The following is a 27,354-nucleotide window of genomic DNA, read 5'->3' as shown; positions in this document are numbered from 1 at the left end:
CTCTCTCTTCCCTCTCTTTCTGTCTCTATGTCTCTCTCTCTCTCTCTCTCTATCTCTTTCATTCTCTCTCAGTCTGTCTCTGTCTCTCCCTCTCTATCTCTCGCTGTCTCTTTGTCTCTCTCTCTCTCCGTGTCTCTCTCTCTGACTCTGTCCCTTTCATTCTCTCTCAGTCTGTCTCTGGCTCTGTGCCTGTCTCTCTCTCTGTCTCTGTCCCTTTCATTCTCTCTCGGTCTGTCTCTGTCTCTCCCTCTCTGTGCCTGTCTCTCTCTCTCGCTGTCTCTTTGTCTCTCTCTCTCTCTCTCCCCCCATGTCTCTCTCTCTGTCCCTGTCTCTTTCATTCTCTCTCAGTCTGTCTCTGTATCTCCCTCTCTGTGCCTCTCTCTCTGTCTGCCTCTTTGTCTATCTCTGCTTCCGTTACAACTTTGAATTTATCTTGAACTTATCCTCAGGAATGATGCACTTTTGAAAAACAGTACATTTCACGAAACCATGACATTAGAAAGTAAAGCTTTGATTTTGCTTTTCGATCTGAAGCTAAAATATTTTAGGCAGGTCCAAATTTCTTTGTTTTCCATATTGTTTCAGATTTTAGGTGGTTTTGTAATTTGAGTCCATTGATTGTACTTTGACCATTATCTGCTTTGAAATAGGGCACTTTGAAAATGACAGAAGTGGTGCACGAAATCGTTGTTTGAACAGAGAGTCTGATTGGTTGACAATAATTGGGTTAGTGCTAGGTAAAAGGAGTAGACAAAGGCAACTTCACACAATTGTATTTGAGGTATTTAAACACTAATACTCAGAGGGCCTGAATTCAAACCAACTGCGACCCAGTCCTGGTTTAAATAGAACAGCCAAATGTTCTGCAGATCTACTTTCATCGGTTTAAATGACTCCTCTTCATATTGTAACTTCACACTGTCTGTAACTGCACTCTGCAATTGCAATCTGTCTCCAATTGCAACCTGACTGTAACATACCTGTAAATTGCAAACTGTAAATTCAGCCAGTTTGCAACAGCAATCTGTCTGTGACTGCAGTGTGTTGGTAACTACAACCTGGCTGGGACTGTAACCCAAGTTGTAATTGTAAATCCACCCGTAACTGCAATCTGCCTGTAGCTCCACCTTGCCTGTAATCACAACCTGTCAGTAATTGGTGGCACGGTGGCACAATGGGTGGCACGGTGGCACAGTGGTTAGCACTGCTGCCTCACAGCGCCAGAGACCCAGGTTCAATTCCCGACTCAGGCGACTGACTGCGTGGAGTTTGCACATTCTCCCCGTGTCTGCGTGGGTTTCCTCCGGTTTCCTCCCACAGTTACAAAGATGTGCAGGTCAGGTGAATTGGCCAGGCTAAATTGCCCGTAGTGTTGGGTGAATGGGATAAATGTAGGGGAATGGGTGGGTTGCGCTTTGGCAGGTCGGTGTGGACTTGTTGGGCTGAAGGGCCTGTTTCCACACTGTAAGTAATCTAATTGCAAGTTGTCTATAGAATCAGCTTGTCAGTATCTCCTCCAAGGAGGGGTCTTAGCATAGACTGGTATTAGAACACATTTGTGAACATGATTCAGGCAAAACTGTTAAAAATCACAGTGTTGCCAATTTGTTTCCTTTTTAATCTCTAATTCACACTGATTAAGAACATAAGTGCTCAAGGTCTAGCAAACAATAATGTGATAATGACCACATCATCTGTTTTAATTATGTTAGTTGAGGAATAAATAATGACCACAACACCAGGGAGAGTCTGACTCATCATGACAGTGCAATGTTTCCTAACATTTCAGAAGGAAGACTTGAGGGCCCTCATGAAGAAACCTTCAATTTAATATTTTGCCCAAAGGCCAGCACCTTGGGCAGTGCCCTAATCCTAACCCTAATGCATGAGATGCCCCATTGGCATTACTGCACCTTTACCAGCTTGCACTTTGAGTGAATACCAACAGCAGCAAAAATCTGAGCTGAACGGTGACAAATCTGACTGAGAACCTACGGAATGACCCACTCCCGGAAGGTCCATAAGACCATAACATATAGGGGCAGAGTTAGTTCATTCAGCCCATTGAATCTGCTCTGTCATTTAATCACGGTGGATGTGTTTCCCCACCCCACTCTCCTATCTTCTCCTCAAAACGCGTGATCACCTTACTGATCAAGAACCTATCTACGTCTCTCGTAAAGACACTCACTGACTTAGCCTTCTGTGGTAATGAGTTCCTCAGCTTCACCACCCTCCGACTAAAAAAATTCCTCCTCATTTTAGTTATATAGGGTTGCCCTTTCTCTTTGAGGCTGTGCCCTCAGGTCCTAGTCTCTCCTCCTGGGGAATCATCTTCTCCATGGACACTCTATCCACATCCAACCCAATCATTCATTGCAAATGTTTTCCCAGAAACATTAGATGTTGAAATACTGTGAGGAATTTGATATTGTGTGATAACATTAAACAGGCGACAGTGGCTCAGCACCATGTTTTATATTATGGGAAAACAAAATCAGAAGAGGCTGGCATGACCTTGGTTGGAACACCACATGCTAGCAACATTTAAAAGAGGACCGATACAGCCAAAATAGCTGCAGATGTAACTTATGTGCCTGTCTGTAGGGAAAGAGAGCAACTCACAGGATGTCACAACTGAAGATACAAATGGAACATCAAACAAGAACACTTCAGAGGGGCAAGAGATAAGTCAAAACAGGCTGAACTGTGATTTTCTTGTGAGTACAAAGATAATGAGGGCTGTTGACTCCCTAGTCAATAGCAACTCACACCAGCAGATTATATTCCAGACTGCAGACAATTTTTCTCTTTGAAGAATGCACAAAGAAAGGGGTTTAAAGGCCAGTTTCTACTCTACTGGAGTGTACTAGTGGGATTGAGTATTTTCCTTGTGTAATGTGTGTCCTAGTCTGGGTTTGTGAAAGGCACAGTGGAAGATTTATCCCTGTGGAAGCTTATCCCTGTATTATAGGCATGTGGACTCTCTCATTCTGACAGCTCGCAGCCAGTTCACTGGGAAGGCAAACAAAAACAAATGGAACAGCAAATTGGCTCTCTCTGGTCCTGAATGCTGGAGTTCATAGAACATAGAACATAAAACAGTACAGCATAGTACAGGCCCTCCAGCCCACGATGTTGTGCCGAGCATTTATCTTAATCTAAGATCAATCTAACCAACACATCCCTCAATTTACTGCCATCCATGTGCTTGTCCAGCAGTCGCTTAAATGTCCCTAATGTCTCTGACTCTACTATCACCACTGGCAGTGCGCTCCACGCAATCACCACTCTCTGCATAAAGAACCTACCTCTGACATCTCCCCTAAACTCTCCTCCAATCACGTTGAAATTAGGACTCCTTATGGCAGTCATTTCTGGCATGGGGAAAAGTCTCTGGCTATCTACTCTGTCTATGCCTCTCATTACCTTGTACGCCTCTATCAAGTCACATCTCTTCCTCCCTCTCTCCAATGTGAAAAACCCTAACTCACTCAACCTCTCTTCATAGGACAAGCCCTCCAATCCAGGCAGCATCCTGGTAATTCTTCTCCGCACCCTGTCTAAATTATCTACATCCTTCCTAAAATGAGGTGATCAGAACAATATTCCAAGTGTGGTCTAACCAGGGTTTCATAGAGTTGCAGCAAAAACTTGTAGTTCTTAAATTCAATCTCCCTTTTTAATGAAAGCCAAAACACCTTCTTAACAACCCTATCAACTTGGGTGGCAACTTTAAGGGATCTACGTACATGGACCCCAAGATCCCGCTGTTCCTTCATACTACCAAGAATCCTATCTTTAACCCTGTATTCAGCATTCAAATTCGACCTTCCAAAATGAATCACTTTGCACTCAACCAGGTTGAACTCCATCTGCCACTTCTCAGCCCAACTCTGCATTCTGTCAATGTCTTGTTGTAGCCTGCAACAGCCCTCAACACTATCTACAATACCACTGACCTTTGTGTCACCGGCAAACTTACTAACCCACCCTTCCACTTCTTCATCCAAGTCACTTATCAAAACTACAAAGAGCAAAGGCCCAATATCAGTTCCTTACCAACCTCCAGGCAGTATCAAAATTGAAAGGATTCACAACATCAAAATCTTAACCAACCTGAAAAACTTGAAATTGATGCTTGCTACCAATGCCAATGCCACAATATTTAATCACTTACCTTTTAGGTGAGAGAGTTCATCCTTTGTTAATGCTTTAGGGTTTCCTGTTTGGAGCTATAACAAACTGGGGAGCCTTGTCTGAAGGCTGGGCATAACAAGCTGTAAAGCAGACTGCCTAATGACTGATGTTATACTAGCACACAATCAGGTTGACTGCTAATGTGCCTCAATGAGTACACACTTCCCTCTCAAATCACATTGTTGTAGGTTGAAGTCCACTTGGGAGGCAGTGCTGCATTGAAACATTGAATTGACTTCTTCCTCACTAGGGTCCTTAAGTCTGCCCACTCACCTGGATGGAAAACAGCCTCTGGTGTGAATGAGCAGGGGTATCAGAAAAAATCCGCAAGGATGTTGCCATGATTGGAGGTTTTGAGCTATAGAGAGAGGCTGAAATGGCTGGGGTTATTTTACCTGGAGCGTCAGAGGCTGAGGGGTGACCTTATAGAGGCTTATAAAATCATGAGGGACATGGATAGGTTGAATAGTCGAGGTCTTTTCTCCACGGTGGGGATGTCCAAAACTAGAGGGCATATGTTTAAGGTGAGAGGGGAAAGATTTAAAAGGGGCCTAAGGGGCAACCTTTTCACACAGAATGCAGTGTGTGTATGGAATGAGCTGCCAGAGGAGCTGGTGGATACTGGTACAATTACACTTAAAAGGCATCTGAATGCTTATATGAATAGGAAGGGTTTGGAGGGATATGGGCTAGGTGCTGATAGATGGGACTGCATTAGTTCAGGATATCTGGTCGGCATGGACAGGTTGGACCGAAGGGTCTGTTTCCATAATATACATCTCTATGACATTAACATAATTAACAAAAAACTGAACAAAGAACTGCGGATGGTGTAAATCAGCAACAGAAACAAAAAATATCAGAAAAACTCAGCAGGTTTGGTAGCTTCTGTGGAGAGAAAACGGAGTTGACCTTTCTGAAGAACCTGTTCTGATGAAGGACCTCTGGTCCTGACATGTTAACTCTGTTGTCTCTCCACAGATGTTGCCAGAATTTTTCCCAGCAATTCCTGGTTTGGTAACAAAAGATTATCTGGTCATTAGCACGTTACTGCATGTTGGACCTTGCTGTGCAGAACTGACTGCCAGGATTCCTACATTACAACAGTGACTCCACTTTAACTGCATGTAGCTCGCGAGAAAGCAGGCAAGTTGTGGATTGGAAGGCACAAATTAAATGCAATATCTTCCTTAATCTTGTTTATTTAACTCACAACTAACACTACTGACATCAAATCAAATAATTATTCCTCTCATTTCAGTTAAAAAGAGATCACTATAACAATGGCCGCATTGCATATACATTCGTTGGCTGCATTAAATGCTTTGGAATGTTTTACAGAACGTGAAAAGTGTTCATTAAATTCAATAATATAAAGTAAAACAAAGAATTGCGGATGCTGAAGCACACCAAAACAGAAACTTGGAGAAATGTTGTTAACATTAACTCTGCCTTCTCTCCACAGATGCTGCCAGAGCTATTGAGTTTCTCCAGCAATTTCAGATAAATGTAAGTCCCTTCTCCCCATAGCTATGATCGAAGAACTTGCCCCAGCAAAAGGGTAATGATAGTTTCAAACTGTCTCTGAACCATATAAAGCAGGACAGAACATGCTGGGAAATAAACTGAAAGGGTTTGAGGTTGTGCTAATTGGCGAAAGGCAATGGCAAAAATCCCCCCGTATATTCCATTGCTTCCTCAGTAAGGAGCTTTGGTTTTGTTTCTTTGTGAGTAACTGCATGTCCAGTGCCAATAATACACTTCAAAGTGCTTCTTTATCCATTGACCTTTAAAATCAAGAGTTGCCTTATCCTCCCCACTCACAGAGACCCCACAAGTCAAGACACACTAACAAATTATGTGTCTCGATTCACATTCATCTGCTTTTAAGCGCTTTTTGGTGCTAAAAAGCAGGCCCTAACTTTGCTTCACCAGTGCATCTTGATGTGTTCATTTCGTAGCAGTCTTGCCGCTGAGTCAGAAGATGTGGGTTCAGACTTTAGCACAGAATTCCAGGCTAATTCCCAGGGCTGCACTGCAAGAGGTGATATCTTTCCAATAACATGCCAAGCTGATGCCTTGTCTGCCCTGACAAGTAGATGCAATTATGCTTTGGCACTATTTTGAAGAACAGAAGGAGTGCAGTCCCCAATGTCCCATTCAGCATCCATCTTTCCACCAAGATGGCTATAAATCAGATTATCTGGTTATGATTGCATTGCCATTTGTGGGATCTTGCTATGCTCAAAATGGCTGCTACATCTTCGACATTACAACAATATCTCAAAAGTACTTCACTGGCTCAGAAGCACTTTCAGCCATCCTCAGGTTGCGAACAACATTACTGAAGATTCCTGATGAAGGGCTTTTGCCCGAAACGTTGATTTTCCTGCTCCTCAGATGCTGCCTGACCTGTTGTGCTTTTCCAGCACCACTCTCATCTTGACTCTGATCTCCAGCATCTGCAGTCCTCACTTTCACCTTACAACATTACTGAAGTCTATCTTTATAAATATGAAATAAAGTATCACGACCAGGCATGCCCAACTTAATGAAATACTATTATTTGTGGGTGGCACGTTGGCACAGTGGTTAGCCCTGCTGCCTCACAATGCCAGAGACCCAGGTTCAATTCCTGCCTTAGGCAACTGTCTGTGTGGAGTTTGCACATTCTCCCCATGTCTGCGTGGGTTTCCTCCCACAATCCAAAAATGTGCAGGTTAGGTGAATTGGCCATGCTAAATTGCCTGTAGTGTTAGGCAAAGGGGTAAACGTCTGGGTGGGTGGCACGTTGGTGTGGACTTGTTGGGCTGAAGGGCCTGTTTCCACACTGTAAGCAATCTAATCTATTGTCTTCAAAATTCAATTGAGGCTGCTTTGTGAACAATAATAGTTAAATTACATTAATTTAGTTTTGCTGATGATTAATGTTCCAAATACACAGCAAAACAGAAACTGGTTACACAATCCATATCAGTATACATCCAATTGTAAATAATTACATTTGGAAAGGATCCCATCAAAAATGATGAAGGTTTAAACTTAACAGTAAAAACAATAACCAAAAGAGAAAATGCTGGAAAATCTCAGCAGATCTGGCAGCATCTGTAAGGAGAGAAAACAGCTGACGTTTCAAGTCTAATTGACCCTTTGTCAAAGCTAGACTGTAAACGTCAACTCATTTCTCTCCTTACAGATGCTGCCAGACTTGCTGAGATTTTCCAGCATTTTCTCTTTTGGTTTCAGATTCCAGCATCCGCAGTAATTTGCTTTTGTCCAGTAAAAACAGTAAACCTTTTACAAGTGTGACACATTAAAATATATTTCCAAACTATAGTCTGACACCAGTTCTGTTTTCATCCCAATGGGAATACCATGACCACCGATAAAATAGATGGGCTGGTCTGAGAATTAACTCAGACTGAGAATTAACAGTTAATTGTTCTTGCTAAATCTCCTTGTCAATGATGACCCAACCAACCAAGACTCTCTTCTCATGCTAATAAAATAATATTCCCTTTGTTCAACTCTTTTTTGTGTTCCAGCCCTGATGAGCTTCAATATCTGGTCTTTTTTCAGCAATATTTAAATTCTGTATGATCAAGCAATTAAGATAAAATTCTTGGAATCTGGGTTGTACTGATTGGAGTAGACTCAATCGTAATCTTTGAAAGGGAATTGAGTATCTACCTCAAAAATATAACGTCACAGAGCTAGGGGAGAAAATACAGGAAGGTGGGTCAGTGCATAAACATGGTGGCACAGTGGTTAGCACTGCTGCCTCACACACCAGAGACCCAGGTTCAATTCCCACCTCAGGTGACTGACTGTGTGGAGTTTGCACATTCTGTCTGGGTTTCCTCTGGGTGCTCCAGTTTCCTCCCACAGTCCAAGGATGTGCAGGCCAGGTGAATTAGTCATACTAAATTGCCTGCAGTATTAAGTGAAGGGGTAAATATAGGGGTATGGGTGGGTTGGTGTGGACTTGTTGGGCTGAAGGGCCTGTTTCCACACTATAAGTAATCTAATCTTTCTAAGAGCTAGCACAGGCAGGATGGGTCAAATCACCCACTCTGCTTTCCAGAGATTCTGTGTTTAATAAACCTTTTCCACTGACATGTGGGGGAGGTCATAAACATTCAGCACCTCAAGCAAAACATCTGGCATGAAAAGGACAACTATCACTCACCCAACTTTGTGATGCCAATTTCCTGGAGGTCCTCCCAGGTGATGTCAGTGATGAACTCAATGTTTTCATAACCGTTCTCCACTAGTGTCTTGTAATATTGAGCCAGGCCAATAATGGAGAGCCATTCCATCAGGTCATTCTTGAAAAAGGAAACAGAAAGCTGTTGAGAGCATCTTTGTGTTAGAATATGAAGAGTTTAAAGTGAAAAACCAATCTTTCCCCTGCCAATTGACAGGTGCCAATTGACAGGTTAGTTGTTTAGGATTTAAAATGTCACTGCAATCGAGCTTTTCGACATTGGTAAAGGGGTATTTGCATTTCCCACATCCAATGGAACTTCTGCTAATGTGTTTGCTTCAGACATTGAATACTTACTTGACGTCACCTTTAAATATGTTTCTGATTTGGAAGCATTTGTACAAAGTAGGCCATTCAGCCCCTTCGAAGCCTGATCTACCAATTCATAAGATCTTAACTGATCTGCATGCAGCCTCATCTCCACAATACCTTGTAACTTTTCTCCCCCTTCCTTATCTGCCTCTGCCTTAGAAATATTCAGTATCTGCCCCACCACCTTTTCAGAAAGAGAGCTCAAAGACTCAGGACCCTCAGTGAGAAAAAAAGTCTTCTCATCTCTGTCTCAGATAGACACCCCCTTAATTTTGAACAGTGACCCACTCCCAGCTCTAGATTCTCTTGTCAGAGAGAGCATCCGCTGTAGGATCCCTCAGGATCTTGCTTGTTACAAGCTGGGAATTGCAGCCAGAACTCAGTTGACATTTCATCGGTCAGGTTTCAGCTGAAGCTTCCTTGAAAATGGGATAAAACTTTCCACGAATCAGTGCAATGCCTCTTTATTACAGCCTTGGCTGCAAATGCTGCTTGCGTTCAGCAATCAAAGTGGTGAAATGATTTCAAATCACAGGAGCACACTGCTCGGTTTAACTGAAGTGCCAAATTTGCTTATCATTGTATTCGAGGCATCCGTTTAAATGACGTTACAATTTGGAAACATGCGTCAAAGGTTGCTTTGAAATAAATCAGCTGCTCAATTGCAGTGCGATTTATACCTGTCAAAGCATCTCATTTGACTGGGGTGCCTTGCACATTGGGGGATTCTGTTGGTCAGTTCCACAGGGAAGAGAAAGGAGGACAAGTTGCTACCACAAATACTGTACAGATATCCCCTCCCTCTCCCCAGTGCCCTCCCACCCCCCATCAGACACCATCCCGAACTTTTAATCACTCACCACAGAAATGCCTAATACTTCCATGAAACTCTCTCAAAGTTCACCGTTTTAGACCTCAGTATTAATGACAAAACCAACATTCGGTTAGCTGGAGAGTGACGGGTGTTGGAGGAATGGTGGGGATGAATATAAAGGGTATTTCTGGAAGTAGGAACTGGCAGATTTCAAGCACTCAGTTCAAAGCTCCATGGAGCTCTGGAGATTTTCCAGAGCTATTGTTGGTAGCAATTCTGTCGGAGTTCAGTCATGTCTCTTTTTCTCTCTTTCAGAGAAGCATGTTAACCACTGAATGGTATAAAAGGGAGGGTGGGGTGGGATCTGTTCTTTAGAAATCAACTTTCAGTCAAAGGAGATCAAAGTGAAAAATCAAAAGACACACTGAGCATAATTGAGGCAAGATAATAGGAGTCTTTCTCTCCTGCTATTTTGGTCAGCAAAGCAGTAAGGAAACTGTGACAGGCAGCCTGTGCAATGGACAGACAAAAAGCTTTTTGATTCTCTGATTTTCAAATGGCTGTATAATTTTGACAGGCATTCATGCAAAACAACTTACAGCGCTGACTATGCTGTGAGGAAAACTGGAACCAGTCTTGGGGTCCTCATTTTCTCAGCACGTGCTTACGAAACTGAAAATTCCACATCTATTTTTGCTCATCAGAGAACTATCGTGGCCCTTGATCCGTGTGTAAATAGGCAAAACCACCCATGCTTTTAGACAGTGAGACAACTGATGGTGGTTTAAACCTGAGGGTCACCACACCTCAGACAATGGGAGAGGGTGAGAAGGAGAGTCCTCATGGTAACCTCAGATACGAGAGTGTGGAGCTAGAAAAGCACAGCAAGTCAGGCAGTATCCAAGCAGCTGAAGAATTGACGTTTTGGGCATAAGCCCTTCATCGGGAAACGTTGATTCGCCTGCTCTTCAGATGCTGCCTGACCTGCTGTGCTTTTCCAGCAACACACTCGCGACTCTGATCTCCAGCATCTGCAGTCCTCACTTTCTCCCAGTAACCTCAGATAGTGTGGGAATTAAACCCACGCTGTTGTCATCACTTGCATCCCAATCCAGCCATTCAGCCAACTGAGCTAACCAAGTACCTTGTACAGCTAGAGACTAAAAGCAATAGCTATATGTCAGAAGGCAATAACAATATGTAGGCACAGCCTTACTGTAGCGGAGAAATTGAATATTGACCCTTCAGCCACTGAGGCTGACAACATTATAGCTGACATGTGAGAATTCAGTCTGACGTATCTCAAATATCTCTTGGTCCTTGTACATAAGGGCCTGGTATCCATGCCAGTGATAGATAATATAGAGAAAAATCTGTATTGTCTGCTACTCACTTTATGAATGAACTGTGACTCAGTCAGTAGCAGTCAGCTCTTGATCAGAAGGCCATGGATTCAAGTCTTACGCTAGGGATTTAAGCACTAATTCAGCATTAACACTCCCAAGATAGCATGAAGGGAACACTGCACCAATGTCTTTTGAGTGAGACATTAAATCAAAACTCTGTGTGTCCTCTTAGGTGAATGTAAAAGATCTTTTGCGTGGCACCATTTTAAAAATGAGCAGTGGATTTATTGCAGGCAACAGTTATCCTTCAGTTGATAGTACTAAACCAACAAGATCTAATCATTATAAAAAGCTTGCTGGGCGTCAGCTGGCCTTTTTTTTGTATGACTACAGTGATCTCACTTTCAAAGTGCTTTTTGTTCACTGTGAAGCATTTTGGAAGTGCTGAGGTAACAAAGAGTGAATATAAATCTTTACTTTGCATTCACCACAACACCTCTCTTCCCAGAGCAATATTTAACAAAGCTGATCTCTCCCTGTTGCAGAAATTGGGCAACTATTCCTTTTGCCAAAGAGGGAAAAAATGTTCCTTTTAATTTTCCATTTTACAGCATAAGGAATACTTCATATGGAAAAATGAACCCTCCCCCAAATTACTCTTAGTTTTATGTGTTCATACTATGATTGAGCTCACATGGAGCTCTGCTACATGTTGTGTTAAATTGTACCATTCACCCATCTGGTTTTGTGCTCATGACCTACATTGACTCTATCTGGCAATACCTCAATTTCAAAACTCTTACAAATGTTTTTGCATTCTTCCATAGCTTTACCTATCCCTTTCTGTGTAATCTCCTGCAGCCTACAACCCATTGGGATCTCTCTGTTTCTTCAAACCTGCTCTTTTGGTTTTCCCTGATTTTAATGCTTTACTAACCCCAAATCTTTAGTTGCCTAATCCTAAATTTGGGATTTTCTTCCCTGGATTCCTCTGCTTCTCTGTTTTAAGGAACTCCGACCTCTTTGGTCATCAATACTGACATCACCTCTTCCTTGATAACATTCCTGTGAGACACTAGATAAGTTTAACTACTATGTTAAAGGTGTTATATAAATTTAGACTTGCTTCAACGGCATACACATGGCTAAAGTAAAATGAATTCAAATAATTGTACTTTGAGAACAATGTGAGCACAGTGGTCAAAACATGCAGCTTTAAAAGAAAAATAAAGTAAACTAACTTTATTTTGTGTCTGCAAGCCACTTAGCCACTGATTAAAGAACAAAAAGTGTACACACAGCAAACACAGCACAGAAACATGCACTGCAAACGTAACGTTCCTTTCCACATGGGTTATTTATTTATAGTAATAGTGTCAACATTTCTGCAGATGTTGGAAATATGGGATTTTAAACATCTGTGGGAAAATGCAGTCTAATACATAATGGATAGAAAATGAACCCTCAGACAGGGCTGCTTACGCAGACCCTGTCAGGCAATCAAAGCTTTGGAATTATTTCAGGATAAAGCATTTCTATTATTAGTGAATAACTAATTTGCAATCTTATAATAATTATTACAACATACATGGTGTTTTAATTTTGTTTCCTTCCTCTGATAATATTGACAATTGTGTTAAAAATATATTAATCATCAAAATGTAAAACAAAACATTCAGGTTTGGCTGTTAATACAAAGCACTGTAGTGCAAGTCACACAGAAGTATTTATTTATACATTTTTATTTCCTTGAGATGATATATTATTGCTTTTCATGCTATGCAAAAGAAAGACAAATTACAATTTTCACAAATACACAAAAAGCACAATAAACACACGACACACAAAATGCAGTTATCTCTCAATCACACATGCAGGAGTATTTCGATGAATTAATTATTTTTTTCAGATTACATTTCAGACATCAAATTTTTAATTTTGTCAAGTTGGGAATAATTAAAGCCCAAACCGCAGCTTTACTCAAACTAGGATTTCCTAAGCTTCAAGTCCTTTGTATATTTTTTCATTCCTGTTGTGCATTATGACTTTTACTCATGGAGTAATTAACCTATGGAATTGATTTAAAATCTCCTATTAGAACCTCAGCAAAATTACACTGCAGCATTAAACCCAAGCTCATAACCCATGAATTAGCTATGGGCAGAAGCATTTTGGGAGTGTGTAAACTGACTTTTGGTTGTAAACTGATAAAAGAAATGGTCCTTGTTCATTAAGCCACATATAAAGGACAAAATAATGCTGGTTATGGTCACAGCTCACTGGAAAAATCCATCTCCTTGTGATTTATGTCCTCACTTTCTGTTCAGGTTGGCTACTCCACCAGGAAAACAATGGGATTCCATCTCATTCCCATGTGCCTTAATTTTAATCCTTTACTATTATTATCAGCTACACAACAATTATACAAGCCACTGATTGTTTATCCCCACAGTCAATATCCAACATAAACTTTACTTACAGAGCTTAAGCTCATGACCATTATAGGCTTCTGAGCATAATTGAGAGCGCTGGTCATTCAGGTAATCAATTATGAATTCATCCAACTCAACAGGAGAATAAAATCCTAGTTTCTAGATGAACAACATTGAGCAGTGCTGTTCCCAAAATGCCCAAAGGACAAAAGCTGGATGCAATGTTAATTGGACAGAGTTAGTCCAAATATTATGCTACGGTAGTTTTTATTCTGGTAAAGTGCTTTACTTCATACAGATTTATAGGTATAGCAAGCTTTCTCCATTATATTATCTTAAGGAACCACACAGAAGAGATAGGTACAGTGTGTTATAAATAGATACATCTTAGATGCATTCTTTTTATTAGCAAAGGGTTGATAACAATACAGCTTAAATGGATAGGCCATGCTGTCTTAGAGACTGTTGCCATTAGAACTTCCATAATCAAACGCAAAGAGTAGAACGTGCACGTTTGGGTACAACTAATTACTCAGGCTCTGGAACCCTGTCACCTCTCTAACCGGGTGCTCCTGGCAGCAACAGAATGACTAGAAGAAAATTTGGCCAGAGGCTTGAAGGAGTGTTGGAAGATCAGTTGTGTTGTCCTCTGCCCTCTCCTCCAGAGGGGTGCCACTTGGGCTAGAAGAGGATGAGAAAGAGGAGATAGAGTGAAACTGGACTAAAAGTGGGGAGAATATTATACTGCTAGGAAACGTAAGTAGCAATGGTAAAAGTAGGGTATTGAGTGATTGTTTCACCATTAATTCCAAATGCTAAAATATACTATCCTCATGGATTCGAACTGGTAACGAAGTGCAGACTGAGTCTTAGAATGCTGGTTTGGCTGGAAAAATGATGTTCCAGCATGAAGTGTACATTCCATCATTGAAAGCATATCAAAAGCTGTCTGACAAATTTTCAAAGGTGCTTCCTCCATTTCTGATTTGAATCTGGCTCTGCACCAGATGCTCAGATTTATTTTCAATGAATCTAATAGTATTCTATTGTAAACTGCACAGAATTGAAGTCTGACTTACTTGTACGATGAATCAGCCCAGAATTTGTTGAATGATAACAGCATGTAGCGCACACAGGCCAATATTAATGTACAAGTGATTCAGCAACTTCACTATAAGGAGGGATTCTGCATGAACTGTGAATTGCCACTTGTTACTTGGCAATTTGTGCCTCTCTTGCCGGCTATCTCTCCATGAAGCTGCTACATTTGGACATTTAACAATTAAATTCACCACAGCAAGTCTTATTTGGTAATTTACTCAATAAATTATGATAATTGTTAATGATTAGCATTCAGGGTCTTAAGCCTAGAAATTGAACAAGTCTCAATCCTTCAGGTAATGAACGTATCCAGAGATTTAAAAGATGCCTTACATCTTAAAATTTAACTTTTATCCCCTTTCCTCCCTGTCTTTTTCTTGCTCAATATAGTTTATTTTCCCCTATATTTATTTCTCTTTCTGTACCTAATTGAACATTGCTGTCATCTTCAAGTTACCATTCCTCTGAGTTTATTTTTCAATCCTTAGAATTTTATTTGGTCAAAGTAGAACTGTTGCTCTTGATTTTCATCGAGACCCCACATGACCTGTTGTCTTTGCCAAAGCACTATCAGTTCTTACATTCAGGAACTCTGTCAGCAAAAGTCTTTAAACTTAAGGATGCAGGAACATATTTATCTAACAGGACACATTACGAAATGCTCCTCTTCAGCAAATTCTGGGCTATATGTCTGAACAGGATCTATTTATGTTCAATCTGATTTGATTAGATTCCCTACAGGAATCTGTGGAAACAGGCCCTTTGGCCCATCAAGTTCGCACTGACTCCCTGAAGAGTAACCCACCCAGGCCCATTTCACTCTAACTAATACACCTAACACTATGGGCAACTTAGCATGGCCAATTCACCTGACCTGCACATCTTTGGACTATGGGAGGAAACTGGAGCACCTGGAGGAAACACACGTAGACACGGGGAAATGTACAAACTCCATACAGACAGTTGTCCGAGCTCGAATCGAACCTGGGACCCTGGTGCTGTGAGGCAGCAGTGCTAACCACTGAGCCTCTGTGCTGCCCGTAATTCTAAATCTCTTGATTTATCATTTTTTTGTTCTATGTAAAACCTGATCTTATTAAATTTCAGGTATTGATTCCCACATACAATTTTGAGTAACGTATTTGCAATTGTAAAATCATTAATTCTAGTTGGTAAGTGTTGTTTTGCAAATCTTTTTAAAGCGATCTAATGCTACGAAGATTCCTGTGAATGATTCCTAACTTTGGACTCTTATCCTCAGGAATGTCTTTAAATCAGTAGGGAAAGCAATTGCGTGCAATGCAGGGTGCAAGGATAAGGTTGGCATTCAGGAAGAATGTCCTCACTGTTTGCATGGTTTCTACTCCAGGTTGGGGAGACTTTAAAGAATCTTTTTGTGGGTAATTCAATGGTTGGGAGGGGTACAGTTCATGAGAGGCAGATTGTGCATGGTCTTTGGAAATGGAGGCTTGATGAGGTGAATGACCTTAGTTAAATCCAACATTTTTTTTACTGTGATAAATTCAAAGCTTATCGAGGCATGGGGAAGAAATTAAAACTAAGCAAACAATGGGAAAACCATCAAGTCGAGACTATAGTGAGAACTGTAATATTTGAAAAGGAAACGCATTGGAGTATTGCCTCTTATAGGGAGAGGTACTTAACACCCAATGACAAAGACACTCCTTGCTTAAGTCATGGAACTAAATCCAATTTCTGGCTAGATTTACCTTTACAGAAAATAATTTTACATTTTAGCCTTCAGCACAACAATCCACTTTAATGAGTAGCTCTTTGCCATTCAGAAAAAAAATGGTGAAGTTTCATTGGGTTATTGACATATTGACAATAAGTCTCAGTTTGGCTAATCTCACTGAGGAGTCAAAAAGTGTAGTGCTAGAAAAGCACAGATGGTCAGGTAGCGTCCGAGAAGGAGAATCGATGCTTCAAGCATGAGCTCTTTATCACGAATGAGTGGGTGGCCCAAGGGGGATGGGAGATAAATGGGAGGGTGTGGGGCTGGGGAGAAGATTGGTTGATGAAGGTGGAGGGTGATGGTGATAGGTCAGAGAGGAGGGTGGAGTAGACAGGTGGGAAGGAAGATGGACAGGTAAGATAGTTCAAGAGAGCAATGCTGAGTTGCAGAGATTGATTTGGGATAAGGTGAGGGAAAGGGAAATGAGGAAACTGGTGAAATTGACATTGAGCCCATGGGTCCCAAGATGGAAGATAAGGAGTTCTTCATCCAGGCATTGGGTGGCTAGAGTTTGGCGGTGGAGGAGGCCCAGGACTTGCATGTTCTTGCTGGAGGAGGAGGGGAATTTAGAGTGTTCAGCCACAGGGTGGTGGGGTCGTTTAGTGCATGTCCCAGAGATGTTCTCTGAAACATTCCCCAAGTTGGCATCCTGTCTTCTTGATGTAGAGGACACCACTTCAAGATCAATGGACACTGTAGATGACATGTGTGGAAGTGCAGGTAAATCTCTGTCAGATGTGGAAAGATCTTTCGGGGCTTTGGATGGAGGTGAGGTGGAAAGTGAGGACCGGGGGTTTCTGTCCTCGTTGCGATCGGAGGGGGAGAGTTCAAGTGCAGAGGTGTGGGAAGTGGAGGAGATGAGCTGAAGGGCATTGTCTTTCCAGCACCACACTTTTCGACTCTGATCTCCAGCATCTGTTGCCCTCGCTTTCTCCTAATCTGAGGAGCAGTATTCGTAGCAGGCACAGTTCTGGGCATTGTTGACTGTAGCTCCTAGTTGGCCATCCATCCAGGTATTGGCAGATATCTGGGCCAAGACTGTAGTGCCCCCCTGTAATGCGAGTTGCCCTCTCTATTTGAATGCATTTCTGAAAGCTGGACTTTGAACCACCCCACCTCAACATCTCTGCCTTTGGTCCATTCTGTGGATGCACTGCCTTGCTGTGGCTAATTAGAAAGGGAATAAACCCTTTGGCAGTCAATTTCATTAGCCTTGGCTGTTACTGCGATACACATCCATATGCCCAGTCTCCATATTTTAATCATGAATGAATGAATGAAAGGAGTTATACACAATGAGAAAATAAAAACATTTCTAATGCCACCTATGTCTTTTTTCTAGACTGTGCATAGCAGGTCTCAAGAGATTGATCTTCAATTCCTGGAAATTTCAGACAGTCTTGAAGGGTTTGCAACTGTGCTGGAACATCATGTTCCTTGCTGGAAGTAGCTAATTGGGAAATTAATGTTATTGTTTCACATTTATGGTAGAATATGGGGTGTGACCCTGTATAGCACTATAGTAAAGCATTACAAGTGCTGTGAACTACAAACATATTTCATAGCTCCATACATTCTGCTCAGTTATTTATCTGAGGAGTGTGCGTGTGTGTATTGCAAACTTTGCTGGCTGGGCATATAACCAGTCTGTTTGTTGCACAATACTCTGGATTTTTATTCCATCAGTTAGTCTTCACATACTTAGGCTCTAAGCTCTTAAGCTCACTCCTCAAACCTATCACTGTTCTTTAAGACATAACTAAATCTTATCCTCTTTGATTTCCTGTCCTTACAGATCCTCCTGTCCTCAATGATCTCATGATTATTATATGTTATTTTAGACACTGGCAATCATGGCTGGTGGGACTAGATTGTGTTGGGATATCTGGTCGGCATGGACAGGTTGCACTGAAGGGTCTGTTTCCATGCTGTACATCTCTATGACTCTATGAGCGAATCAACCAATGCTGCTGTATCAGTAAATCACAGGCACAAAGAGCAGATGTACCAGGATAGCATGATCAAAGTTAAGAACACATCAGAGGTCATGTTAATATCCATTGAATATTAATGGGGATGTTGCATGGTTATACCGTCACGAGACTAGTAATGTAATGTGTTGGGGGCATTCCAATCTCATGAAGGCAACTGGAACTTAAAGTTAATTCATAAATCTGGAAGTGAAAGCTCTTCTGAGTGGTAGTGATCATGCAACTACTGTTAATTGTTGTAAAGACCCACTTCACTTAACAATGTCCGTCAGGGTAGGAAATCTGCATTTGTTACCTTGTCTGGCCTCCACGTGATACCAGACCCACAGCAATATGGTCGATTCTTAACTCCCCTTTGAAATGGTGCTAGCAAGCCACTCAGACCAAAGCAATGGAAAATGGGCAACAAAGACTGGCCTTGCCAGCAACGCCCAAATCCAGTCAAAGAATAACAAAGCACAGACTTGCTGCGAACAATTTTCATTACTGAGAAACACAACGCCTGGTAGCCCCAGTTAAGCAATGAGGAGTGCATCTCTGCATGTTGATTTGCAATGGTCTTTCGTGCACATGACTATGGAGTAATACTGGAAGTAAAAGGAGTACGTTTAATGACTGGAACTCATTGCATTTGGCTCTTTAGACAAGGAATATGGTTAGCTGGCTGAGGAGTTCACATTAGGATATTCCTTCATGCATAGTTTCATTCTGCAGTCACAAAAGGATTCGGTTTTTAAACAGAGTGAATGGTTGGGATTAATGCGCAAAACCCTTCAAATAGGCAGTGATGTTTGTGAATTTGCCTGGTTGGATAATGGGAACAAACTATTCACATAATTCAAGTTGCAGTGTGACTGGTGCCTTCCGCAGTTCCCTACTCTTATACATCTTTTATTTACCTTCGAAATAAAGGCCACAGCCCATTTGTAATTTGTGGGTTTTTGTGATTCACACACTGGGACTCTCTAATCCCCCTGCATTGCAGCTCTCTGTAGTCTTTCTCCATTTAAATAACATGCAATCCTTCTATTCTTCCTGCCAAAGTACCAAAACTCATATTTTCCTACATTATACATTACATGGGTGGCACAGTGGCTCAGTGGTTAGCATTGCTGCCACACAGTGTCAAGGATCAGGTTTAATGTAACCCTCGGGTGACAGCCTGTGTGCAGTGTGCATGTTCTCCCAGTGTCTATGTGGGTTTCCTCTGGGTGCTCCAATTTCTTCCACAGTCCAATGATGTTTGGCCATGGGAAATGCAGGGTTATGGGGAAAGGGTGGGGGTCGGGCAGGGGTCTGAGTGGGATGCTCTTCAGAGGGTCAGTGTAGACTTGATGGGCCAAATGGTCTGCTTCCGCATCTCAGGGATTCTATATTTCTATGATAACTCTCTGGCATGTTTCTGCTCACTCGCCAAATACGTCTATATCCCTCTGTAGACTCTTTGTGTCATTCTCACTACTAGTCTTCTCAGCTATTTTAGAGTCATCTGCAAATGTGGCAATGGTACATTCACTTTCCTCTTCCAAGTCATTAATATATCAGCAATTGTCAATATGTATTGTCAGTAACTCTCACCTAGCACTGATACCTGTGGCACTCCACTAGTTATAGGTTGGCAGCCTGAAAATGCCCCTTTAACTCCAACTCTCTGCGTTCTATTAGTTCGATTGAGGCAGTGCCTTGGGTCATGTGTGTTCAAGGTGCTATACGAATGCAGGTATTGCTGTCTTCATGGGGGGTTACTGTGCATGACACAGGAACAAGCCTCAAAAGGGTCAAGATCTGCTGGCAACTTAGATCATGGAACAAAGTACCTGCTCGCCTCAGAGTTCACGCAATCATTTACAACCAAGCATCTTTACAGAAGGCCTGGCACAGAAAGGAAGCATTTAAAAAAGGGATCTAATTAACAGCTATGGCCACAGCTATCAGATTACGACACTTCCATTTACTCCTAGGCTTCTGGAGCACCTGTGTGAAATGGGCTGAAGTACTTAGGTTACTTACAGTGTGGAAACAGGCCCTTCGGCCAAACAAGTCCACACTGACCCTCCAAAGAGCAACCCACCCATACCGCTACATTTACCCCTTCACCTAACACTATGGGCAATTTAGCATGGCCAATTCGCCTAACCTGCACATTTTTGGATTGTGGGAGGAAACCGGAGGAAACTCACACAGACATGAGGAGAATGTGCAAACTCCACACAGCCAGTTGCCTGAGGCGGGAATTGAACCCAGGTCTCTAGCGCTATGAGGCAGCAGTGCTAACCACTGTGCTACCGTGCTGCCCATACTTAGATCTGTCCACAGTTAGCCACAACCTGGGGATGTGACCCAAAACTAGTAGAGCTCCTCATCAATGTGCAGAAGGAGATTTCTCCTTAATCTACAATACTTTTTGAATTCTGAGACTGTCAGTTTGGGTTCCCATTGCCTTGACAACCCTGACCTTGATTTGTGTGCACTGTTTAATTCCAGTCTCATCTCCATCCATTTTCACAAAAACTGTACGAAAATTGCAAAGCAACATTCAAACCATGTGACTGGCTGGCAAAACCCATTCACAGAATTTGATGCGAAAATAAACAGAAACAAACAAAGACTTATTCCAACTGAAGGTGCAATACTACCAATTGTTGAAGGTTTTTACAATTTATTTCAGTTCAACCCTTCCTAGTTACAGAAGCATGCAGCTGATTCGGGCAGCGCAGCACTGACAGTAGGTTGATAGGGATTGGGGGATGTGGACTCTGAAATTGGGTGCCTTGCCATGGGTATTGCTCCTGGTGCCAACTTAACCACTCAGCTACAGTTTTCGATATGGTGGAGGAGGTGTTGGGTAGCTGTGCATCTGTGGGTTAATTGAGGCCCTTAATTGGCCATTTGAATTCCCCTTCCTCCTCCCGTCACAATTTCTCCCACAGGTAGGAGCATTTAGTGCAAAGTGTGAAGCCCTAAAGCTTTCGCTGCACAGGTTGTGGTGGTACTTCCTTCCCAGACCTCTACATTGAGGCTGATCAGATTGTAACAAGGTCAGTCAGCTAGGCCTCATAGAATGAGTTCCCAAATTGAGGCTGTTAACCTGGTTCAATCAGGGAGCCCCGACTAACAGTTAAAAACAGGAATATATTGCCTTTTGATGTGAAGGGCACTGCTTGTCACAGGCCACTCGGGTGTTTCCTTTCTTCCTGGTGGTGGAAATTAAAGATTTGTACATTTTGTGTCTCTCACTGTGTCTCACACCTGCACACACACACCATGGGTGCTGGGGAAAATAAGCACTACCACAGTTAGGCGGTAGTGTGGGGGAAAAGGAAAAAAGAAAAATATAACCAGGAGTTGTAAGGGCAAAAAAAATAAAAAAAAATAAAAAAAAAGGAATATATTGCCTTTTGATGTGAAGGGCACTGCTTGTCACTGGCCACCCGGATGTTTTCCTATCTTCCTGGTGGTGGAAATTGAATAAAGATTCGTGCACCTTGTGTCTCTCAATGTGTCTCACACCTGCACACACACACCATGGGTGCTGGGGAAAAATAAGCATTGCCGCAGTTAGGCGGTAGTGTGGGGGTTAATAAAAAGAAAAAAAGGGAAAAAAAATAAACAGGGCATTTTGTGAAGGGCACTGCTTGTCACTGGCCACTTGGGTGTTTTCCTATCTTTCTGGTGGTGGAAATTGAATAAAGATTCGTGCACTTTGTGTCTCTCACCTGCACACACACACCATGGGCGCTGTGGAAAAAATAAGCACTACTGCAGTTAGGTGGTAGTGTGGGGGTTAATAAAAGAAAACAATAAAAAAAACAGGGGCGTTGTGAAAAAAAAGAAAAAAGGAAAAAAGAGAAGAAAAAAAAACAGGAATATCAGACATCCTATTTGCCCTTAGAGCTGGCTCTGAGGGAGCTGGATCAGCGTCACCATGTGTAAATAAATGGGGTCTTGCTGACGGGACACCAGTCTCTGTGGAGTTATTTCAAAGGCCTTCTCGCAAGGTCTCCAAACCCCACCTTCCATAATTTCTCCTACCCTCTCCTATTCACTCTGGCACCCTACCCATCCTCACCTGACTCTATTAGCCTGGCCCTGACAGTACCCTTCCCTTATCATTACATCTGGCTCCAGTGACGGTGACCATGGGATTGGATGCCGTCCCAGGAGTGGCCACTGCTCCCAGTGGCGCTGCTGCATCAAGAGAGATACTACTTGACTGACGACCAGCTCTCATAGGCAAGACGCACTCTGAGTTTGGAATGAATAGTTGCTCTCAAAGCACTCAGTATCCTGAAGATCAGTTACCCAGGAGCAATTCAAATTTCTATCTAGATGTCACCATTTAGTCCTTAAAATCTGTTTGTCCATTCAATGAGGTAATGGCTAATGTGCGACCTAATTCTGTAGATTCCTGTTACCATACTGAACACATTTAGCAGAACCTAGGGCATAGAGCCAACATTACAATTACACCTTTCCAGCTCCTTGTTTATCTAAGACAAATAAAATCAGGAAGTTTTTTATTGTTTCCTTTTATTCCCATTTCATAAAATTATTTTATGGTAATTATTATCATCAAATTTTATGTAAGCAATAATTTGAGATTAGATAAAAATGACATTACTCAAATTATATTGTGAAATACTCATAACAAATGCATGAAAGGTTTCAGGTGGAATCAATCTCCCCGCTATTTTAAGATGAATAGATTAACACTGATAAAATAATAAGCTGTTAATGTTATTTCACAAACAGCATTGCCTTTCTTACTAATAATGAAATACAGCAAGGCTCCTTTTAATGGGGTTTCAGTGACTGAATGGTCAATATTTGAAATGGTGTTACTAGGGAGACAATGGGAGCAGTCTGTATCAATTCATCGAGCTGCAACCTTAGATTGATTTCAGTAAATAATACTTTGAATGAACAATTTGAGAGATGGTATATAGTGGGCATAGCATACTTCAGAGGAACAGGGGACTTTAGGTCCATGTTCCCAAAGTTCTTCATCATTTTGCTGGGTCTGTCGTTAGCCAATTGATAGAGAATGATTGCTGTGATTGGACACCAAATCCATTATTGCAGCATCATATAACCAGTATGGCAGAAGGCAAACTAGCAAGACCTGGATCGTTTTACAGTAGTGATTCCTATATTATAGTGTTAAACAGGTGATAATGAGTCAGGGACCTGCTGTTGTCATAGAGGGTCTTAAGGCGCACCATTAGCACAGGTTCTGGGTTCAAATCCTACCTTTCCCAAAAGTGTGTTGTAACATATCTGAATCGGTTGATTAACTATATTAGTCATGATTTTCAATCCCACTGAAGTCAATGACAAGTGTTTCTTTTTCCGAATTTCCCTCTACTTAAAACCTCTATTCAAATGTGTTTTGATTTTGTTGTATAACATGTCACAGGGTTGTGAGCTGTTCAGCGAAGGGTATGACATTTAGTTCCATCACAGTATAAGGCCCCAAAAAATCGTGAACATAATTTTCTCTCCCAGGCTTAGTCTGATCTGTTCACTTTCCATCAATTTACAATATATGTTATCTTTAATTATTACCCAACACATACTTGGGTCCCAGGAATCAATCTCATTTGCCAAAGATTTACAATGCAAATTAGATTCAAGCATTTTGGAATGGATGGGATGGCAACTGAGATGGGAAAAATGATTTTGTTTTGGGTTAGGGTTGGATTAAGGATTAGAAGATGCTATGGATGGGTACTGGTGGGGGTGAGGTTTAGGGGTGCGGGTTGGGGGGGTGGTGGTGTGGTTAGTGGGAAGAAGGGTTGAGGACATACTGTCCCCTGGTTGTCAATGAACAGCCTTTTGAAACGGAAGTATGTGATAAGACTTACTGGCTGGTAGTTGGGCAGCCACTCTGAGAGATTCAGTCGATTTATTTCAATGGCAATCTTTTTCCTATGTCCAGGTTTTGTTACTCCAATTGCTGTTAGATCCTAGAACACAGAGTTTGTTACAATTGAAGATGCCATTGGTGAACCTGAAACTCACAAATGGAAGCAGTGCTAGGCCATCGCTTACAATTACTAAGTTCACTTCAGCAGGTCTTCAAAAGCTGGCCAAACCATGACACCCTTCCAGGGTCAACAGTGATTCGCTAAATTGTCAGGTTGTATATGTTTTAACACAACAATGCCACAACAGCACAGTCCTGTCAAAAAAAAGTTCAGAGTTAACAGGTATTTTAAATGGAGACCCAAGCACCTCAGGGTACAGTTGCCGATGAGTTTTAGGTCCGCAAGTGGAAAATTTCACTTTTATTTTGCAATGGCAGGGCACAATTTTAACCTAGCTGAAAATGTGTTGCTGGTTAAAGCACCGCAGGTCAGGCAGCATCCAAGGAATAGGAAATTCGACGTTTCGGGCATAAGCCCTTCATCAGGAATGAGGCCTCATTCCTGATGAAGGGCTTATGCCCGAAACGTTGAATTTCCTGTTCCTTGGATGCTGCCTGACCTGCTGTGCTTTAACCAGCAACACATTTTCAGCTGTGATCCCCAGCATCTGCAGACCTCATTTTTTACCCACAATTTTAACCTAGCTCACCCAGTGGGAAGCATAAGGCATGCGCACTTTCACATCAGGCACAATAACATAGTGGCACAAATGTATATAGTTTCTCTCTCAACAGGCCCTGCCAAACCTGCTGCGTTTCTCCAGCACTTCCTGTTTTTATTTCAGACTCACAGCATCTGCAGTAATTTGCTTTTATTATTCTCCCATGTTTTAAGTTTCCTGACTGGTTGACTTTGTCGAAAATTACCCTTCGAGCTTCTCAAAACCATTCAGCTGGATGCACGTTCCTCGTAGTGTCAGAATCTCAGATTTGGCCTCACTCTGCATTGAGTCTGCCACAGTCAAGAGTGTTGATGCAAGTGGCCTCACCATCTCTAGGTTGTGAAGGCACAAGAAATGTCACCTCTAAATCCCAATGTCTGAGTGCTGCTATCCCATAACCTCTCCGAGGGCAGACTGTATATGTGGAGACTAGAAGAAGTCAGTACAGGGACATATTGTGCTGGACTTCGGTTCTCAAAGAACTTGATTGAATTATCCACCAAAAGACCATGGAACAACACTGGAGCCAACAGTTTCCATCTGAACTCAGTCTAAACTGCGCCTGGAGGTAACCTGCAACCTCTCCGAAGCTCTGGATTCAGGTGCTGGATTGCAGTGATAAGATGACCACAGCAGTCCATAGTATCATGGTGAGGTGGGGGAAGGATGGTCATTTTAACACAAATTATCAAGACATTGGGGTGAGGGAATACTCATGAATTCAGATGAAATGCCAGTTGTAAACCAAGCTCAATATTGCTCTTGTCTGACTCCGAAACTCGTATTACATTGTTTCCTGGTGGGTGTACGTTGAAAGACTCCCCCATAAATAAGCTGGGAACCTCAGGGTTATCTAACACTTGAATCTGTGGTCTCAGGGCAGTCTTAGACTGTGTTTAGGGGCTGGGGCAACAAGGATGGGTCGGGCTTTCTGGAATGTTATGACTCCAGGATTTTGTAACTCCCCTGCTTTTAGGTAAGACCCTCAGGTCAGTGTTTGAGTGGGTTGGTTTGGCGGGGAGCGGGTTGAACCAGAATGCCTCAAATTGTTAGAATGTCTCACCTTCGGGGCAGGTAAATCTGGTTTAGAAAGTCTTGCCCCTAGGACAGCACGCCTCCTGTTGGTTGAGCTGATGCCAAAGTTGTGGAGACGTTCATCACTTGCTCGACACTCACCCTCCTTCTTAGCTGAAGGAGGGTGAATGGAGACGGGAGCCTTTGAGAGGGAAAAACGGGGAAAGATCAAGGGCAAAGTGTGAAGGAAGGAAGGAAGGAAAGTACAGCAGACAGTTGTATGTAGAGTCATTGACAAATCAAGGTTAATCTTGAGTTGCTACTGCCTTGCTACCGGGTTAACCTCGATTCCAACCTGACTGTACACACAAAGCCCAGTGCCATTCACTCACAACTTTCCAACTTCATCTGCCTACGCTCAATGCAGCTTCGACTGTTTGACTTCTTTATTAACCAGGCATCTTGAGTCTCCCTAAACAATTATGAAGCTGTTAACAGGGAAACCACAGGCTTCAGACAATTTCCACTCAATATACAGGGTAATTCCCAGCACCTTCATTTTAACATTTCATCAGCACAGGAACTGTGAAGGATTTTGGCTTGAGCAGACCAGCTGCTTTCTGATGGCACATGGTATTCCTGGTTGACATTATTCTGCTACCCACTGCCTGGCCAAAATACACAGGGAGATTGATGTGTGCAGGCATCATTCCCGATCTGCAGATTTCTTAATAGATTGCCATGAAGTATTGCTTGTTTCATTTTTAAGAGACTGTCCGGCACTTTAGTTTTAAAATATCATAGAAAACTGAAGCATCCGCCTGACCTCAAAAGCATATACAAACAACCAAGGAACAAGAGTAGACCACTTAGACCTTCAAGCCTTTTCTCAATAAGATCGTGGCTGATCTGCTTTTAACCTCAACTCTCCATTTCTGCACATCTCCAGTAAACCTTTAGCCCCTTGGTCATCAAAAATCTATCTCTGCAGAAAAACATGTAAAGCATTTGTCTCAAATGAGATTCCACTCAGTGCTGGGTTAACCTTAAAACTTAAGGTGTCACAACATGCCATGGACCTTGTATCTGGACAGTGGATATCTGCTCCTTATCACTGTTAGTTTGACCCTTAATGTGGTATAAAATCAGCTGTCTTGACTGTCAATGTGACATTATCCATTAAAACCCCACTAAATGGTGCTCTACAGAACTGTTTGCTCTTTCCATGGAGCCTTTGAACTACAAGTTGCACCTTTTTGTAATTCTGCCTTTGCAGAGTTTGCCAGGCCAAACCGATATATTTTTAGAGGCTTTTTCGCCAAAGGCATCAATATGCAATCAGCGGAGCTGGAGAAATAATTTTGACTGGTCCGAGAGTCAAGAAGGAGAGGACATAATGTTAGAATCAATGCCAGGGCATTGAGGGACGAAACCAAGGAACACCTTCAAATACACTAAGGGTAGCAGGGATGCGGAATTCTCTTTTCCCAAAAGAGTGTGGATGCTGCAACAACTGGACCTTGCAAGACAGCT

The 27,354-nt window shown here is 42.1% G+C and overlaps 1 protein-coding gene across 1 annotated transcript in view; it reads right to left on the bottom strand.

Moving 5' to 3' along the window:
• The window catches only part of caskin1 (CASK interacting protein 1), a 702,390-nt gene that overhangs the window by 20,763 nt on the left and 654,273 nt on the right, over nucleotides 1–27,354 (bottom strand). Inside the window, exons 16-17 of the mRNA XM_060840179.1 lie at nucleotides 24,084–24,185; nucleotides 8,390–8,528 (exon numbers count right to left, since the gene is read on the bottom strand). Of these exons, the coding sequence (XP_060696162.1) occupies nucleotides 8,390–8,528; nucleotides 24,084–24,185 (241 nt within the window). The remainder of the gene's footprint in view (nucleotides 1–8,389; nucleotides 8,529–24,083; nucleotides 24,186–27,354) is intronic.

This window comes from Hemiscyllium ocellatum, chromosome 20, assembly GCF_020745735.1.
Source record: "Hemiscyllium ocellatum isolate sHemOce1 chromosome 20, sHemOce1.pat.X.cur, whole genome shotgun sequence".
Taxonomy (NCBI): Eukaryota; Metazoa; Chordata; class Chondrichthyes; order Orectolobiformes; family Hemiscylliidae; genus Hemiscyllium; species Hemiscyllium ocellatum.
This window is presented reverse-complemented; position numbering and strand designations above follow the sequence as displayed.